At 53.6% G+C, this 12657-nt stretch overlaps 1 protein-coding gene across 2 annotated transcripts; it reads right to left on the bottom strand.

The window, feature by feature from the left end:
* Positions 1–616: 616 nt before the first annotated feature.
* On the bottom strand, positions 617–12386 carry DNAL4 (dynein axonemal light chain 4). 2 transcript variants are annotated; one of them, XM_047742877.1, is made up of 4 exons: positions 12280–12386; positions 4480–4690; positions 2773–2856; positions 617–1423 (listed from the first exon to the last, which is right to left on the bottom strand). In XM_047742877.1, exons 2-4 carry the CDS (start codon positions 4546–4548, stop codon positions 1259–1261), a joined length of 318 nt encoding a protein of 105 aa, XP_047598833.1. In that variant the 5' UTR covers positions 4549–4690; positions 12280–12386; the 3' UTR covers positions 617–1258. The 2 variants fall into 2 exon arrangements, with proteins under 2 accessions (XP_047598833.1, XP_047598834.1); XM_047742878.1 differs by having other exon boundaries at positions 4480–4567; positions 12280–12370.
* Between the last annotated feature and the right edge of the window lie 271 nt (positions 12387–12657).

The following is a 12657-nucleotide window of genomic DNA, read 5'->3' on the forward strand; positions in this document are numbered from 1 at the left end:
TCTTTGCTCCCACTGCCTCCTGGCCTGGGACAACCCCTCCCCCAGGGAAGCTCCCCCTTCCGCCCTTCAAGAGTCACTTTCAGGCCTCCACTGCCAGAGGTCCTCCTCACTCCCTGGGCTGGGTGTGGAGGCACGCCTTCCTCCTCCCGCCTTCCTCCTGCGGGAGGGCCCTGGCCTAGCTCTGGTCACATCACTTTTCCTGTCTGGTTGAAACAACTGAGTTCAAGAACCACGTGAGACCGGGAACGTGCGGGAGGCAGAGTCTGGGGCTTTTCCATCCTGTGTCCCCGGCCCCGGGGCCTGGACCTCAGCAGCCGCTGAACGAACACCTCCGCACTAAAACTCCATCATGTGAGACTGAAAACATCTTTACGGTGATGGCAGCTCAGTCTGCCACCGAGGGAGTCTGGGTCAGTGTCCGTGTGGCCCCAGCAACAGCCTGTGACCCCCAGCCAGGACGCAATGGTGAGGGAGCAGGGCCTGGGAGAGCGGGGCTGTGCCTGGGCACACGTTCCAGGAGCCTCGCTGTTCAGCCCGAAGGCTTCCTGGGCTCCCTGGACCCACCACGGCCTTGGGATGCTGAGCCCATCCCCCCAAAACCTCAAGAGGCTATAGATCAAGGTCCATTTTTGGTCACTTTAATTGTAAAAACCAAGACATTTATATAAATAAGACCGCTGTGTAAAATAGGATTCACCCTTCTACTAAAACCCTTCTCCCCACGCTCAAAAAAGAATATAGAAAACCCAGCAGAGATAAGAAGTACAAATTAGCATGCGGTCCCTGATGAGCGGTAGCCGGCAGGCCAGGATTCCCTGCAAACAGGCCTCGCGGCAAGCGCACTCCTGGCCCCGGAGCCTCGCAGAGGCTCAGTGATGTCCACACCCTCCGCCCCGGGCTACCAAGTGCAAGTACAGGGGTGGAGGCAGGTACAAAAGGCTCACAGCCTGGCAGCTGGGGATGGGGAGAGGAGAGGACCAGGGAAGGCTGCTTGGTCCTCAGGCCAAAGCTGGGGAACTAGGGTGCTACCAGCCCCATGAGATGCAGTGGTTTGTTCAGCCTGGGGTCAGATCGGGGAAGGGGCTTCTGGGGGGCGGGGGTCATCACTTCTCCAGAGGACAAGGGGAGATGCTGCCAGTGTCCCATGAGCAGACAGGCTCCTCCTGGGGCCATCTGCCTATGGCCGATGAAGACCAGGACAGTGACACCTGCCAGCAGTACTGGGCCCTGCAGGGCCGGGGGCTGGGGAGGGGCCGCGTCAGGAGCACTTCCAGACACACACGGCCAGGGCCCCCCCGAAGTACAGGTACAGCAGGTTCTTCACCTCATGTGTGATCTCCAGCCCAAAGCCCTCGCCGATGACCACGTGCCACGAGGAGCCGAACTTCTTGTCCATCGTCTCCTTGATCATCTTGGCAGCGCTCTAGAGTGAAGAGGACGTTCATCAGGAGGGGAGAGGGGAGGCATGGGTCAGCCCCCTCTCTGGGAATCTTGGCAAGAGAAGAGCCCGATGCCCTACTGTTGTTCTCCTGCTCCCGGAACCTTCAGGAAGGGTTTCCACACTGCGCCACATGCACACCCACCCGCCCTGGCCAGGGGCTATTACACAGGAACAGAAGAACAGACATGACCCCAAGCATCAAGAAGACACTGGAAAGGGAGGGGAAGCAGACACTTGTCTGCAGACAGAGCCGTGGGTCCGAGTTTGGGCTCTGCCACTTAGCGCTTGTCTCTGGTGTCAGCAGCGGCAGGCTGCGCTGGGGACACGACACTGCGCAGTGACACGCCTGACAGCACTCTGCAGACTATATGTGACTGTCCGCATTGTGAGCCGCCGGCTTTGTCTTCAGGGAACAGAGAAGCTTTCCCCTAATGGGTTTGAGGGGCTCCTGGAAGAGAAGTTGGACTGCTTCCCTCACTGATGGCAATAGCCCCCACTCCTTTCTGTGCTGGCTCTTTTAAGAAGCTTCTTTTGAGAAGAAGTCTAGGGAGGGGCAGAGGACCTAGCCTTGGAAGGTGAGTCCCAGGCCCAGGCGTGTGCTGAGCGTCCCCCCCCCCCCCCCAGCGTGCCAGGCGCTTGGCCCGCGCCCCCTCGGCACACACCTCCTCCCAAGTGCCCAGCACGGACACAGCATCTGACTCCCCACTACAGATCAGGACACCGGGGCGCAGAGATGAGAAATGGCTTTTTCCAGGTTAAAGAGCCAGCAAGGGCTGGAGACAGCATATGAACTTAGGCCTGGATGGCTCAAAGCCCAGGCTCTCATCGGCCAGGGCCTGCCTTCCTCTCGGCTGCCATGCTACTTTCTCAGTTATCGCCAGACTGACGAACAACGTTCCTACATCAATGCCTACTGGCCGTGTCCCCAGCACCTAGAACAGCGACTGGTGTGAGAAATGGCGTTTCACATCTTTTCAAAATGGATGAATGGATACATGAATGGATGCCTGGCTGGGTCCTGTTCTCTACTGGGATGGAGCCAAAGGGAAAAGGTAGTCTATTGGGCAGAGAAACACCTGCCTGAGACAGGAAGCATGGGCAGGGGCATCACGGAGAGCCCTCTAGGGCTGGGTGTGACCAGCAGACCAGTGCTGGGACACAGCACCAGACTCTTCCCTTCCTGGCCTTCCTTGGGCTTCAAATCCTTCTAAGGAAGGTGCTAGCCAGGTCCCATTTGGGCTCTCTGGAGCTGGATGTGGGGACGGGGGCCACTTGATTCACCCACAGGGGTCACCAAAGGCACAAGAGGCCGTCTGTACCAACGGCAATACCTCATTGTTGTTGGAGAATTTCTCACAGGCCGTGACACATAGCTCCATGGTCTCCACTCGCATCTCCTCTGGCATGTCCGAGTGCTAGGGACAGGGCAGGGGGACAAACAGAGAGAAGCTTAGCCCATGACCTGGCCTTGTGGTCTGGGCCTCTCTGTCCCAAGCTTAAGGCACGGATACTGGGGAGTTGCCCCAGAACAGCCCTGGGCACAGCCCAGAGAGGTGACCCATCTCCAGACTTGGGGCGTGGAGTCCAGTGGAACCAAGTGGGCTCTCACACCCAGGCCCCTCTGCAAGGGCATGAAGCTTCATGAGCACCGCGTTCCAGCCAGCAGCCATGGGGAAGCAGCCTGGCCCGGGCAGGAGAGAGGCCGGTTATGAAAAATAATTTAGAAGCAGGCCCAGAATGCTGCTGGATCTCACTCCGAAAGCCCGAAGAGACACCTCGGCTGCTCTCAATGGTTCTGATTTTTCTTCCCATGGTTGCTCTTTCTCGCCAACTTTGCTGGATCTCCCCTTGACCACCCCGATTGCAGGACAGTCCTGGGCTTCATCTCCACCCCTCTCTCTTCTCCAGCAATCTCCCACCCCATCCTGTGACTCTATCTTCTACATGCAGAGGGTTCCCACATTTTCATTCCCAGCTACAACCTCCTTTGGGGTCTCCAGACTCCGACGTCCAGCTACTTGACCAGCTCCCTGAGATGTCTAAAAGATAACTCAACTCTCCCCACAAGCATTCCCTTCCTCCACCTTCCTTCTCTTGGTAACTGACACCATTTTCTCTCCTAAGTTCCAGGAAAAGCCAACCCTGGGAGTTATCTTGACTATCACATGCCCTTGTACCTGCCACCCAAGGCGCCAGGGTCTTCTACTGCCTCGACCTTCAAGATCTGTCCTGAGTGCGACCATGTGCACCTCCACACCATGACCTGGACCCAGCCACCCCCTCATCTCTCTGGGCCCCTGCAGTGGCGCCCTCACCGGTCTCTCCACTTCCACTCTGTTCCCTAAAATCCATTCCTACCAAACTGGAGAGAGCTTTTAAAAACATCAAATGGATCCCGTTACTCCTTGGTTTAAAGCATCCACTGTTCGCCTTTGAAGTCAGGACAGAATCCACGTTTGTCACTATGTCTGTCGGGGTGGCTGGCCCGCCTGTGAGGCCTGGCCTGTCGTCACTCTGGCCCTCACGTCCCGTCATCCATCTCAGCACTCCGATCTTTCTGTTTCTCCAAAATGCTGAGCTCACTCCCACCTAGGGTTTTCTGTGCTCGCTGGTTCCCCTGCTTCAAATGCTCTTCCCCAGATATCCCCAAGGCTATCTCCCCAGCTTTATTCAAGTCAGAGATCAGAGAACTCCTTCCAGAAGCTAACCTCTCTCCACTAGCTCCATACACCCGCTTTATTTCTCTCTACAGCACTGATTACCTGAGTTACGTTCCTTAAGCCTCTCTTTCATGTGACCCAGGCCCCTGGCTTGTTCACTGCAGTGCCTAGACTACGTAGTAGGGGCCTAAGGAAAGACTTGTCGAATGAATGAATGGATGACAGAACGAAGCGCTGTTGGCCCCCAGACCTCCAGACCTGAGCCCAAAGAGCCCTTCACTTCCTCCTCCTGCTGTCCTGCAGGGAACGAGCTCCTTGTCTCACTATGAGGCTGCGCAGGCCCTGCCGGCCGCCCTGCCTCCCTCCCCTGCGGCTTACCCTGACCAGAGGGAAGGTCTGCAGTCGCTTATAATCAGCCTCCTCTTTCTTCCCTTCTGTTTCTCCCATGATCCTTCCACTGTGACCACTGGAGGGAGAGAGTGGGGCTTTCAGGAGGCGCTGGCACTGGCAGTTAAGACACACCCGGGAGATTCAGGAAACAGGCCCTGCCAACTGGGTGGGAGCAGAAAATGTCTTTCCTCAAGGGGTGCTGTAGAAAACAGGAAAAACCAGGAGAGAGAGTTGGCTTTAAACCCATACATCACAAATTAGAAATGTCTCACTGACAATGTGACACCTCCCCGTCTTAACTCCTCCACATCCTTTTCCAAATGGCCAGCAAGACTGCAGACGGGAGGATGAGTCAACACGAGCTGCTGGGACCGGTAAGAACACACTGGTATGCTGCTAGAAGCCCACACTGTCATTATCAAGACAAATACTGACTGCGGGCCAGGCCGAGGCTGGAGCTGGAGCCGGCAATTAGCAAATGCAGCAAGTCTGCGGGAACCCTGATGCACGTGGGCCTCACTTCCCCGCACACGTGGTTAGGAAGTTAAGTGTCAAGGTCAAGATCGACCGTCCTGGTCTTGTGGACAAGCAAGTACCTCCTTCTATAAGCACCCCCTCTCCGAGCTTTTTAATCTGATTTATAGAAGGAACAGGAGCAGAGATGATCTGTGTCCTCCTGGGCATGGCCAACTCCCAGCCCAGCCCAGGTCTCCCTGTTCCGGCCAGCTGGTCCAGAAAGTGGAAGGCGTGGGCATTAGTGCTGGTTCTACAGGTCACCAGCAGCATGGTCCTGGGCCTCCAATGCCTTGGCACTAACACAGAGGTAAGTCACATCTGTCTCTTGGGGCTGTAAGAGATCAGATGAGACAATGTATGTAAAGCGGCTAACACAGGGCCCGGCACGTGGCCACATACATGAGAGAACGTGCATGCACATGAACCGAGAGGGATAAAGCCTAATACATATGTTTGGATTTTTTTTCTTTGCAAATCTAGTTATATAATAACAGATGGGACTTTTCCTAAAGAGAAGAGCCTGGATCCTAAATGTCTGGGAGCATTGCTAGAAATCCTGGTGTTTCTCTTTATTCTACAATTCAATTTATCCTGTAATTCAAAGAACTTTTTCATCTCAGAAGAAGTACTGATCTGGGGCTCCTGGGGGGCTCAGTTGGTGAAGCGTCTGCTTTTGGGTCAGGCCATGATCCCAGGGTCCTGGGACCGAGTCCCGAGTCCCGCGGTGGGCTCCTTGCTTGGTGGGGAGTCTGCTTCTCCCTCTGCCCCATGGGGGAAAAAAAAAAAGAAGTAGTACTGATCTAAACGCATCTAAACCACCGTGCTATGAACCCTATTTAACCATCCAGGCTGGACAGATACAGCCCGCTAACGTTACTCCAGCAAGTCTCACAGTCCCAAATAGGTTTGTTGTCATGGCACAGCCACCAATGCCGGAAGATGCCTCGCAGAGTAACTAATGGGCAGTGACGATGGGTGACATCTGCTAGGCTTCCGGTCCCTCGCGCCCCGCTGCTGCAGGGACCCCGTGGGGAGGCCTGCACGAATGGAGGCTTGAAGCCATCCCGTCGTCGGCCCAAGGTCTCAGCTAGTGAGCAGCAGGGCTGGGGTCTGACTCCCAGCGGGTCTCCGGCCTGTGCCCTCCTCACAGCACTGTCTCCTGGGAGGTGCCCATGAAGCCACCTCCAGCCAGCTGCCGTGAAGTACACGTTTGATGTCCGGCCTGTCCGTGACCAGTGTTCTAACGTGAACTCAACCCTTGCATGGCCGAGTGCTGAGCTTTCTGCGTCCCCTTTCCAGGCCACGCCCACCATTTCCTCCCTCTGATGCCTCACAGGCCATCCGCACCGCCCCATCTGGTGGGCTCCCTCGCATAAGGCTGGGAGCCTGCCACCGACTCCGCCACCCGATTTCCCCGTGGACTGACGGCTCCTCTCCTCTCATCAAGTCTGCGCATCTGGAGTGCTCAGATATTAGCAATTTTTGTCTCTACATAGAAGCTGGCCATCGACCAGGCACCACCTCCTTGTACTTTCTGCTCGTGTTTCCTATTTCACAAAATCCAGGGAATCGTTTGGTCTTTGCTCCTTAATATGAAGGCCCATCTCCGATTCCATCCTCTCCGCCCGGCTTTCTTTCCCCAAGGCCACTTGCTTGCCCCCCTCCAGCCCCCCCCCCCACATTATCCAGGTTTGGCAGAAGTGGCGGCCACAACAATGATCAAAGGCAAGGGCTTTCAGGTTTGTTGGCCTCCCAAGATTTTCAGCTGCGAATGCTGAACACTGGGTCCTCCGCAGCTGCTGGGGCCTCTTCTGCCTAAATATTTCAATTCGATCCAATTCCTCCTCGGGGCTCACAAGCGTGGGCCTGGAGTGGCCTGGAAGGGAATCCAGAGGCGAGTGTGGACGTGCGTGCCCTGGGGGAGGGCCAGGGCGGCAGCGGCTGGACTCTGTGGATCCGAGAATACGGAACCCTAATGGGTCGGAGGTACTACCAAAGCCCATTCTTCAGGAACCAAGGGGGAAAGCCACCCAGACAGGTAGGTATTTTTTGGAGGCGGTGGGGGGGTGGGGGGCAGGGGGCGGGGAGGTGTGACGAACCGTGAGGCAGAGTATTTATGGTTGAATGCCTGTTTTACAACCAAAATAATTCTTTCTCCCTTGCTTTGCAGCCTTGGGCAAGTAACTGAACTGGAGCCTTGGTCTCTTCCTCTGTGAAATGGGAGCAACCCACCTTCTCATTCTCAGAGATGCACACGAGCACCCATTAGTGGCCTGTGAGCATTTGGAAATGGCAGAGCTCTGCGCGCTACTCTCATAGCGAGGCTCTTACCGCCGCCCTGCCATTAGCCAGGACTTCATCAACACGATCCAAGCACGTTTATGAAGGACCCCGATTGCAAATGGCTCTCCCTAACCACTACCTGTACTTCTGGGGATCCAAAAGGGATGAGACTTGCAGAATAAAAAGGAACAGTTATAGATGATGTGCTACCAAATACAGAAAAGTAAGAGAATCTTTTATGATGCCGTATCATTATAGTACAGCTATAGTCATTCCACCGCGATTTAAAACCCGGCTGGAAGAACGCTACCAAAAATAGCGGACCCAGAGGTTTTAATAACCTTATCCATCTTCCATGCAAATGAGTATGTGCCTGACAGCTCCAGGCCAGAAAGAAGTCCCATCAGGCCTAAAAGAGAGTCCTTTAATAATGCACATGTGCCCACGGCCAGGATCCTGGAATCTGCTGGGTACCAGTCCCAGGACGTCCTGGTGCACCAAGCCCGTAGCAGCTGTGCCTTCTCTCCAGCCCCCAGTTCTCCTCCCCACCCCAGGGCGCTTCCGTGAGCTTCTCCCAGCCTCGCTCGTGTCTGCCTCGAGGCTTCTCCCAAGCAACAGGAGGAACAGACAGGGCTCTTCCTGTCATCGCCTCGAAACAGCCAGTGCCCCTGTCCTGCTGTCTGTGCCTTGTTCTTTTGTGACACTGACCTCAGTTGCTATGTATTATGTTGCTTCTGAAGCATTTCAGAAGAATCCTGAAGAGGGCTAGGGGATGTGAGAGGGATGGGGGAGACAAAGGCCCAAAGTGTCTGCCAGTCCTCTGGGGGTGTCCCCAGCCATTAAATGCCCAGAACACTCCTGGCCTGTGGACCTTGGGGTGCCTCCAGGTACCACAACCAGGATCTGAGAGATGGGAAGACACATAGAGCAGGACACGGCGGTGGCTGGGTGTAGGCTCCAAGGGCAGGTCTGATTTCACATCGCATGTCTTAGACAAGTGTTTCTCTCTCTAAGCCTTAGTTTTCTCATCTAGAAATTGGGGCTGAAGCACAGACTATTCCAGAGTAAATGTCAGCTCTTGTTACGGTACACTTGGAAGGGGACCTATGAAGTCTTTTTTCTCTCTCTACCTCTATGAGGGCTCATGGAACATCTAAACATTCAGCCAAACCAACCCATACTTACTGAGTTGTCACCCTGCAAACCACAGTATTAGCACAGATGGACAAAAGTCACAAGGAAATTCTGTAGAACAAGTTGGGGCCAGCGCTAGTGGTGTGGGTGCACTGGGTGTTCTCCTTCACGTCTCATTTCACCCCACAACAACCCGTGGGGGCAGCATCCACTCCCCGTTCTCAGATTAGGCACCTGAGGGCTCAGAGAGGTTTGGGGGCTGGCCCAAGGGTACACAGCCAGTAATGACAGAGCCAGGATCCAAACCCGTATCTTCTAATTCTACCTTTTCTACCTATTTCCCCAGTCACAAGCAAGTAGGAGACAGACCGAAATGCAAATAGCTTCACTTCTCAGCATCTCCCAGTCCAGCACCTGTCCAGGCACACCTCCTGCTTCCAGCAGTATCCGGGATACACACTTGTGTACCTTGGTCATCTTCCTGCCTTTCCGGGCAACGTCTACCGTCTGCCTTCTGGCAAACACAGAGCAAAGCTGGCAAGAGGAAGAGAGAAGAACCTGAGGGCCTATGGCCATTCACCCAAGATGATGGTGAGGTCAGGAAACAACATGGAAGATCTGCATTTCACAGATCAGTCTAGAAAGGGGAAAGCAAACATAGGATTGCATTTTTAAATTATGCTAAGCAAGAGCATTAAACATATTATCTACTAAAAAGGAAGATTTTAATACTTAGAAGGAGATGCTTGCAGAAAAAAGGAGAGTCCTCAGAAAAGCCATTTACCTTTCACAAATGCAGGAGCGCGTATGCGCATGAGCGTGCACGATGTTGCTGCTGTTGGTGTTGTTTTTAACACTGCCCTTATTTTTTCTCGTTTTACTGAGGTCCAGTGAACACTTTTGCTATGCCTTTGACTAAGGAGAGGGAGGGAAGACAAAGGAAGGAAGCAGGAAGAGAAAGAAATGGAGAGATGAAGAGACGAAGACCTTATATCTATGTGTAACTGATATAATAAGCAATATTGACTCACGTGGTACCCCCTCACCAACATATCCAAATTTGGATGAAATCCCAAACATTTTTTGTCAAGACACAAAGTACAGCAAAAAGTCATAACTGTCACAGCTATTAACTCTACACAAGAATAGACACTTCCCACAGACAGTGGGTTACGCAGTTTCCCACCCCCTCCTTCCCACTCAAGAGAACAGATTTGAATGTAAGGGACTAAGAATGACATTATTACAGAAATAAATTGTGAGTTAGCACTGATTTATTATGTTTTTTGTAAAGATTTTATTTATTTATTTGACAGAGAGAGATCACAAGTAGGTAGAAAGGCAGGCAGAGAGAGAGAAGGGGGGAAGAAGGCTCCTTGCTGAGCAGAGAGCCTGATGCGGGACTCGATCCTAGGATCCTGAGATCATGACCTAAGCCGAGGGCAGAGGCTTAACCCACTGAGCCACCCAGGCGCCCTATTATATTTTTTTATCATTCACAATTGATAATTTCTGTGACATCGCACAACCAGTCACGACTTAGCCATGTGTCGTGAGTCCAGACAATCAATCACCCCGAGGCTGAAGAACCTCATCTATTCTCCTGTAGACACCCCAGAGCACAAAGACCAGTGCCTGGCACAAGGCAGAAGCCCATCAGATATCTATCTTGTGATTAAGTTACATTTCATTTGGCCCCCTGAGAAGGGAGAGGACCTATCAAATCCATTCGATATTTATTGAACACTGACCTTGAGCAAGGCAACAGGATGGACATCCTACATTCAGGATCTTATTTGCTGTCCGCCCCCCTGCCCCGCCGCCAATAACTCTGTTAGGTACTCTGTTAGACATGACCATGACGGCTGAGAAAAGGAAAGGGACTTTCTACCCAGCTAACAAATGGAGGAGCTAGGAGTCCCTCAGCTGTACAGGACTTGAAGATTATGCCTTTTCAACGACTCCACTATAAGCAAGAGACAGTTTCTACTTTCAAAGAGCTTACAATCGGAGAGACCAACACACATACACAGGAACTAACTATGCTTCATGGCAGAAAGCAGTACCTGTCACGAGGCAGATGCAGAGACAGAGAGAGGAGGAGAGTTCTGGAAGGGGCAGGGGTGGGGGAGAGGATAGCAAGAAAAGCTTGGTGGCAGGGGCAGCATTTGAGTGGGAATCCTGCCAAGTGGACAAGGTGGGGCAGAGATAAAAACAAACACACTGACAACCAAGCAGTAAGCTCAAAGCATTTTCTGGGACAGTCCAATGGTCCAGTTTGGCTAGAGGACAGAACGTGGCACAGAAGAGGGAAAGAAGGCTGGGAAAAAATGTTGGGGTTGGGTTGTGGAAGTACAGAAGGGCTCTAAAACCTAGGCTTGAGAAGTGTGGATATTTTTAGTGGGGAACGAGAGCCCCTTTGGAGGTCTCTTGGGGGTTGGTGGCATTGCATTGTTCTCAGACAATTATTCTGGTGGGATGGGTAAACAGAAAAGACTAAAGGTAGGGAACACCAGCTTGGAAGCTACAGCACTGGCTCAGGTGACAGGCATTAAAGACTTAAGCCAAGATGGCAGCTTCAGGAATGGAGAAGATGGGAAGTCCTCGAGGAGGCAGAATCAAAGGAAATGGACAACCGCCCGAATGTGAGGAGCGTGGCCGAGTGAGTGAGACAATGGCCTCGCCACTGAGAAAGACGGGGCAAGTCACGTAGAATGGATGGACAAGTAAAGAAGGGGGCCAGTTTGATTTTGGAACTACTGAGTTTACGTGGCTGGTGAGACATGTGGATAGAGGTGTCTTGTGAGGAGGAGGCAATCACCAAATCACGGATCACTGGTCACAGAAGGGAAGCTGTTGAGTCCAACCAGCACAGCAATATAACTCGGGCTACCCTCACCCCCGCCCCAAAGCATCCCTAACCATTGAAGCCCCAGAGAAAGAGCAGAGCAGGAGATCTGGATTTGAGGGTCACATGAAGAAATGACGGCCGACACTAAGGGCACTGGTGACACTTCTCAGAGGGGGAGAATGTGAGGAAGTAAGAGACAAAGGAAGTGAAATAACAAATACTAAATTCACACTGGACTGGGCTCTTTACACTTCAATTCCTATTATCCTCAGAATTCCCCAAGGAGATGCCCTATTGTATCCTGATTTCATAAAAACTCAGCCTGGAGCCCAGGGAGGTTAGATAACTTGCTAAGGTCCTGTAACTGGGAATCCAAATTGGGTTTGCCCAGTTCTTTTCACTACACCCGGTAACTGAGGATGGGTAGCACATCTCAGGGAAGCCGATAGCTGGGTCAAAGAATCACATCCTAGAACTTTAGAGTCGAAGAGGCCTTCTATTTACGAAGCCCAGCTTCTATTTACAGATGGGGAAACTGAGGCCCAAAGAAGGAGCTGACCAGCCTGGAGTTCTAGCAAGTCACCAACTGTCCAAGTCAAGCGGTCTGAGCCAATGCGAGGGCGACCACCCGTCCAGCGGTGGGAGGGGGGAATTACTCCGCGAAACGTGTGTGTTGGGGCGGGGGCTGTGTGGGGGCGGGGAGATCAAGGTCCTGGGGGGAGCCGGGTCGGGGAGGATGGGGGACCGCGCAGCGGGACGGGGCCTCGGGTGTGTAGGGGAAGGAGCAGCCCACAGAGTCGCCACCGCTAATCTGTCACGGCCGAGTTCGCAGGTCCCCGAAGTGTGGGGGTGGGGGTTGGGAGGATCTGGGACCAGGACCAGCAGGCAGGAGACTGAGGTGGGGCCTCCGCGGAGGCCGAGACTCCACCCGCCCCGCGACGCTACTCTGCCCCGCTTCGGCCGGCCCTCCCCGCCCGGCTCCCCGCCGCGCCCCGGGGCCTCACCTGCTCCCGCGGGGGCCGGAGCCGGGGCCGCAGCTAGCGCACCCCCGCCAGGGTTGTCAAGGAGCGAAACAAGAGTGTCTTAGCAACAACAAGGAAGTCCTGCCCCCTCACCGGACGTTGACGGGAATTTCACTTTTTATTGGTGAGTAAAAGTGTCAATCAATGTTAAAGGTCCCTACAACGTAAGGCTTGTACGGAAAGGGGCGTGGCTAGAGGCTATGGAGGCGGAGCTTCAGTTATAGTCGTCTTAAGTGGGCCTGAGGAGACCACGGAGGTACAGAAGTTCGTGTTTCAGGGCAACGAACTTGGACGGGCGGTGTTACCATGGGCGCATCTTTCGGCCATTTGAAATTACAAATGCAATTTGTTGGTGTCCTG

The sequence above is a fragment of the Lutra lutra genome, chromosome 8 (genome assembly GCF_902655055.1).
Source record: "Lutra lutra chromosome 8, mLutLut1.2, whole genome shotgun sequence".
NCBI classification, from domain to species: domain Eukaryota; kingdom Metazoa; phylum Chordata; class Mammalia; order Carnivora; family Mustelidae; genus Lutra; species Lutra lutra.

Excerpts from the sequence above, each read along its gene's own strand:
- DNAL4 (XM_047742877.1), bottom strand. The coding sequence starts at position 4,548 with ATGGGAGAAACAGAAGGGAAGAAAGAGGAGGCTGATTATAAGCGACTG. Across the intron at positions 2,857-4,479 it reads AGACCTTCCCTCTGGTCAGG|CACTCGGACATGCCAGAGGA; the intron begins GTAAGCCGCAGG and ends CCCTGTCCCTAG. Across the intron at positions 1,424-2,772 it reads AATTCTCCAACAACAATGAG|AGCGCTGCCAAGATGATCAA; the intron begins GTATTGCCGTTG and ends TCTTCACTCTAG.